General features: G+C 39.5%; 1 protein-coding gene across 1 annotated transcript; it reads left to right on the forward strand.

The window, feature by feature from the left end:
• The first annotated feature begins 268 nt into the window (after nt 1-268).
• LOC140933083 (transmembrane channel-like protein 7) lies at nt 269-5,548 on the forward strand. The gene is made up of 2 exons (XM_073382601.1): nt 269-1,598; nt 3,856-5,548. The coding sequence occupies exons 1-2, from the start codon at nt 331-333 to the stop codon at nt 4,859-4,861; spliced, it is 2,274 nt and encodes a 757-aa protein (XP_073238702.1). The 5' UTR covers nt 269-330; the 3' UTR covers nt 4,862-5,548.
• Nucleotides 5,549-6,790: the final 1,242 nt, after the last annotated feature.

Consider the following 6,790-nt stretch of genomic DNA (forward strand, 5'->3'; position numbering starts at 1 on the left):
TTCAGTTTATAGAGCAAAAACAATTCTTATATAAAGTCTTATAATTGCCGCGGTATCAGGTACGGTTACCATAGTACGGTCCAGGTGACGCCCGAACGCGATTTTTAGGGTTAATTCTATACAATCAAAGCGCCAAACAAAAAGTCCCATGCCAAAAATAATTTTGGCTCCCAAGTTTGCTTTTGGAAATCTCAACGCAAAGGTCACGCAACAGTCTGAATACTGTCAGACAGTAAAATCATGATATCTGTTTTCACTGAGGAGAGGGGGCATTCTGAAGTCACAACTTAAACATTTACACACGGTCATACTTTCGCGAGACATTTCAGAATGGCAGCTGTATCAATTGAAATGCGTTCCCTGATGGAAGGAGATTCAAGAACTGAACAAACTGACGAGGCCAGACTGTATATACGGGACCTTCCTAGTCATGTAGCAAGACATACAACATCGACCGTTATGAGAAACCAAGTGACAACAAGACGGAAAAGCCGTGGGACTTCTGTAAAAAAACGTTCGGGGGCGCTGAAGAGACAAGGTAAACGCGATGGTACCCTGTCAACGGCTTGGAGCAGCGATGGTGATCAGGAGCCAACGGCAGGACCGATTTCATCGACTGATGAAGAAGTGTTGGAGAATGTCGACTTTAAGGCTGTTCCGCTACCCATGTCTCTTAGACGACGATATAAGCAGTCACTTAGGGCAAGGGCTCCTAGGAGAGTTTCAGGGTGGAAAGTTTTTATATTGAACGTGGCAATGGGATGGAAGCACTTCCAGACCGGTATCAAAGAATGCATTTATTCTCTCGAATTGTGGCGAGGTCATCTTAAAGACATTGAAGGGCAATTTGGAAGCGGGGTGGTTTCGTATTTCGTTTTCCTTCGCTGGCTCATGTTTCTTAATTTATTTGTGTTTCTGATCGAATTTGGATTTGTTTCCCTACCAACACTGTTGATTTGTACAGACGCGGGCGGTGACAGTGCAATTAATGTAACGAGCTGTAAATATGAGGTTAATTACGCGGCCAAAAATGGCTCAGACAACTCGACAGGCAACAGCTTTTCAACAATGGTGTTAGACTTTATCACTGGTCAGGGATGGATTAGTAACACTATCATGTTTTACAGCAGCTATCCCTCTGAAGCTATTGTATCTCAAGAGGGAGTCAGATACCATTTACCATTAGCCTACCTTCTAACGGGTGGAGCTTACTTTCTCTTTTGCCTGGTGATAATGATACACAGCGCATCCATTGGGCTAAAGGAGAGTTACATTAACAGCGAGGGCGTTTTCAATTCCTCTTGCAACCGTTTGTTTTCCGCTTGGGACTACTGCATCTCTGAGAAGAGCGCCGCGATGCACAAGAAGCAGATGATCGTGCAGGATATTCGCTTCGAGTTAGAAGAAGAGGCAAGATTACTTCGAGTGCAAAAGAGGTCTAGAAAACAGAAAATGGTGCTCTATGGGACGAGGATTGTCATCAACTTGTTTATAGTTCCGGCCTTGTGGTATGTTTCCTTTGTACTCGTGGTTGGAGTTATCATTGGCAAGAAAGTTACAGAGGAAGGACGCAGTAAGGTTGAGCAGATGCTTATAAGGTAATGATTACTATATAGATTTAGCCAAGGCTAAAAGCGCAGCTCTCGTTAATATCTCAAGCAAAAATAAAATTGTTTATAACGGCGACGGCAACAAGAACGGCGCAAAAAACAAAACAAAGCAGAGCAAAAAAAATAGACTTTGTAAAAGTCCTTTATTTTTTTTTCTGACTTCGTCGCTCGCTCGCTCACTGCGCGACCTCATGTATTAAAGCTCGCTCCGCTCACTTTTAAGAACTTATGAGAGGTCGACTTGTAGCAAGTCTAGCGAAACAACAAAATTTCTTGGATGTACTCTCACAGTTCTCGTCTCCTCCTTCCTATTTTGTCCCAAAATCGATATTTTTGTAATATAGGAGTACTAAGAAACATGATCAGGAAAAAATGGGGGGAAACAAAAATTCCTGAATTTTGCAGGCATTTTCACGAGAAAACGTTGTTTAATTTATTTCTAAACTATATAACTGTAAAAAGTTCATCCTAAAGAAACCCTCAGGATCTTAAGAATTGCTATTACAACTGCGTGATCATATCTTCATTTAAAGAGGCTGTGTCTCGCTACTTGCTAAAATCTTTTTCAAAAACTAAAAAAAAATTTGGCATTAATTAAATTCCACAAACAGTGCCTCAGTTTTGTTACCTCATTATCACTTATTTTCTCGTGACTTTAATTTCGCGAATTTGGAATACAAATATTTCGCGGTACTTAAATTTCGCGATTCTGACGAATCATCGTTTTTCAAGGTAATTGCATTTCGCAACTGTCAAGTACACTGGTGCTCGGTTTTTACACTTCCATTTCCATAACGAAATAGAAACGCAACAAGCAACTGGCCGAAATGTTCAACAATGTCAGCAACATAACATCTTTTAAAAGTACACTGATATGAGCAACCAAGGCACTAATCATTCAGCAAGATTAGTCAGATGATGAGGAATAAGGACATGCGTTGAACTTAAATTTGAGCCATCCTACTCGAATGTACTCCTTGCAGACGGAAAACTTAGATAAAGGTTTTTTACATATAGGTCACTAAACTTCGCGTCTTTAATTTCGCGAATTTTTTTTAATTCGCGAAAATAAGTGATAAGAAGGTATTAGACTATATTTAGGCATAGAAACTGTTTTCTGTCGACTGATAAGGATGGACGACACGTGGATTGAAACTTGAAAAAGTTGGCCAACTCAATATTTCAAGTTTTAATGCTATTCCCGCTAAAAATCTTCCAAAAAGTTTTTATGGTAAGTTCTCCCTGATGAAATTTGTTTAATACCTTCGTCATATCTCTACAGGAACCTTTGTTGTATTGGTAAAGGCAACAAGCAATGACTTGCCAGCGCAATTGGCCTAATATACAACTATCCCCGAAGGGGAGGTGAATAGTGGTGAAAAGTAACTTTTTGTAAATTAAAAACATCACTTTATAGTTAGTAGGAAGTTTGTTTACAGTTTACAAAGATTTCGGGGATTTTGTCAAGTGCAGTGCATGCTTCATTTATCGCTCAAATTTCGTCTTCCGAAAATGTCTCGAAACGAGACGCCATCTTGGCTCCGGTCGCAAAACAGTGAACAGCCAAGGATATTCCAAGTTATGGGAGCCTGCAATCACAACGCGCGAAAAGTGCTATTTACTGATTGGTAAATATTCAAACAGAATATCACGCTCATGACATAGCTCCTTTATATTTGTATTTCCACAGTTCATATGATTTATCATCTTCAATATTTATTAGATTACATACGTTTTTCACGGATAACAAAAGGTTCTTTGGAAAAGATCAATCTACGACAATTGTGGTTTTGATATTGTGCCCGCCGCTCTCGTTCTTACTACTACGTATACGCAGATGTTTCGCCTATGTGAGTGACATATTGGCATATAGCATTGCCAAAGAAAACTCGTGCCTACTCTACGCATATCCACGAGTTAAAAGGGATATAAACTCGGGCAAAAAAAAGACACTTTTATGCTTATTGTGAAACAGAAAGTTCCTCTAAAGACGAAGTAACATATCTGCCTGAATCACTTAGCTTTCAGTTGCAATACAGTAGACGAAATTTTAATGTGAAGTATGAGTTTTGTTTTTTGAAGAGGAAAGCATCGCAAGGCCTTTTAAAAAAGGCCATAAACAATTATATATTTTCTCCTAGTTTATCTATAGTGCGAGCTAAGTTCTTTGCCCTTTTTTGACTTTTTCTGCCCTTTTGCAACAGGGAAAATTCTAATACTTATATCAGCATCTTTATTTTTATAGGTCTTCTCTGTCTCTGGCCATCACGATCCCTAATCTTATTCTGCCGCCGCTTTTCGAGTTTCTGTCCATGTTTGAAGACTGGGGTCCAAAGTTTGAGCTAGGGCTTAATCTGCTGAGACGAATCCTTATCAAGCTTCCTTCGGTTGCAGTACTGATGATCCTGTTGTATAAAGATCTTAACGATCGTATCCAGGACAGCGAGAGTTTGTCCTCCCACTGCCAACAATGCTGGGAAAACGAGATCGCGGCGCAGATGTACATGCTGGTGTGGGTGGATTTTTTCGTGGTATTATTCATCACCCTCGGACTTGAGACTCTACGGAAGTTTTTATGCAAGAAATGCAGATGCCTTAGGGAGAAAGTTGGTATTACCGAGTTCGACATCTCTCGGAATGTCATTGACCTCGCTTACGGTCAGTGCCTTATTCTTATTGGCACGTTCTTCAACCCCATTCTTCCAATCTTAGGGGTTCTGAAAATGATCGTGTTCTTCTACATAAAGAAAGTGAGTCTTTTTTATAACAATCGCCTGCCAGACAAACCCGTTCAAGGCGCAAGGCTAAGTTCGATTTTTGCCCTTCTATTGCTCCTCACGTTTTTCATGTGTATTGGTCTTGTTGGATGGGGCGTAACCAGAGTGCCAACCTCTTTCTGTGGTCCATTCAAGAACATGGATTGCGACGCCAATAGGTTCATTATTGACGAGCTCTCATCTGCTGTGTCAAGCTGGCCTAGGTGGATTCACAAGACATTACGGTTTATGCGTTCAGCGGCATTTCTCCTACCCGTGTTAGTTCTGGTAATCTGTCTCGTGTTTTACTATAGATCCATGACGCAAGAGCACAGCCGTGTGATTTCCAAGTTGAAGTATCATCTTGTTTTGGAAGGTAAAGCAAAGAAGCTTCTTCTTTTAAAGCTGCTTTCGTCCCGTGAAGAGAAAACTGAGGAACAGGAAAGTGTAAAATATAACGAAGACGACATTCTACTCATGTCTTTGGCTTTCTAAAAAAACTCTTTTTAGCAGAAATTAGTATTAATCGTTTGTAAGCCCAGCTTTTGATCAGTATTCAGTATCATGAAAAGAAGGTGCGATCGCGATGATATTTTGGTGTTAATTAAACAATTACAGAACCCTGGGCTTCTGGCTATTATAAAATTCTTTATCCCTGTATGCTTCCAGCGGGTGGCAACTTTCCCCGTTCTTTAGGTGCTCCGAAAAGTTTAGTCATCTAGTAATAGGTTCAGTGATAAGTTAACAGAGTTAAGTGTTGTAATTAGTTAAATATTGCAATTTGTAATGATTGCAAATAATGATTGTTCTAAAAAGCCACCTTGGGGAGGAGACCAATAAAGCATGTTTGTATTTATCTAGCCGGACTGAAATGATACAGACTGATGATAATACTGGAAACTTGGTCCAATTTTGTAGGCGCTCGCGCAAGAAATGTTGTTCAATGCATTTTGTCAGATATAAGGCTGTTACAAAGTAGACACGTTGTATAAAGGTCTCAGTTATGACGCCAGAGCCTTTCGTATTCTTGTCCAGCGAAACGGGCAACGGAATCTCGATGCTGACAGAGAAGATCACAGCTTTTGGAACGCGATTGATCAAAATACAACAAGGAGAGAGAGAGAACCTAACAACGATTGCTGTTGTTTGACTAACGAGGGTTCAGTATTTATTCATCGCTTATGTTTGGAAAGTTTTCAATTTATATATGTGTCACTTTCTATTTGTGATAAGATGATTTACTTCCGCAACTCCTTGCGTAAGTTTTACTCCCCATATATTTGTATATGGCTACAATAAACTACAATCTGGGCGCTCTGATTGGCTGCTAAGCGGGAATTATTTTCTTGTCATGATAAGAATTTGTTTTCCAGGCCTATAATTCTACTGTGATCAAGAGCCATTATGGCCATGCTATTTTTTAGGTGTACATATAAGGCTATCAACTCGATGTAAGATTAAGTTCACTCTTAGCTTGGAATGTTTGCAAATTATTTTTCTCTAAAATCACTTAGCCTTTCCCTCAAAAGTCACATGAATGTGCTCTAAAGTTAACTGATTTGTGGAATACAAGTTTATTGTTTGATTTAAATTATAAATTCGAGTTAATAGGAGCTTCGCTTTTAGCCCTGGCTAAATCTATATATTAAGTTATTTACTATATGGCCTTCTCATTATGGATCTGAGCCTGCGATCAATTAAAACCAATAACTGGTCAGCGGATAACTATAAAACACGTCACCTCAATGAGTTGTACACTTGATGCCGCGATGACACTGTAACACCGGTCGGCGGATACCCTTTTTGACAGCTGCCAATTGAACATAACATGAATGTCCATAGGGATGTCCTCTATGAAGTTAAACGCAGATTGTATAATAATCGGTAGATAACGGTGTTCCGGGCCTGTACTGGATTTTACAGACACCTTGGAGTCAAATCTCTCATAGTGACCACTTCTCGTAAGCGACCACCTCCCGTAAGCGACCCCGACAACTTGGAAAATATTATAACCCTTTTTTTTTCTCAGTTAAATACTGTTTTAAAAAATCTCTCATAAGCGATCACTCGTAAACTTCTTAGACGACCACGACCACTTATTAAACCAGAAATTTGAATAACTCTTTTGTTTTCTGTTTCACTTAAGCTACCATCAGGTGTTTTCACGTATGATTGTGAGTAAACCATTCCTCCAGTGACAAAAAAGGTCAGTTTTTGATAGCGCTCACCAAGCGTACTGATAGATTATAGCAGTTGACTTACAAAAAAGATGACTGTAAAAAGATCTGTAGCTAAAAAAGTGAATCGTAACATTGATGCAAAATGTTTCTAAGCGCTATTCCATGTGAAACATTATTGCCAGTAGCTTGTTTGCCTAAGTTCTAGCTTGTAAGGTAATAACTTTATGTGATTACGTTAATCAGT

Source organism: Porites lutea, chromosome 4 (genome assembly GCF_958299795.1).
Source record: "Porites lutea chromosome 4, jaPorLute2.1, whole genome shotgun sequence".
Taxonomy (NCBI): Eukaryota; Metazoa; Cnidaria; class Anthozoa; order Scleractinia; family Poritidae; genus Porites; species Porites lutea.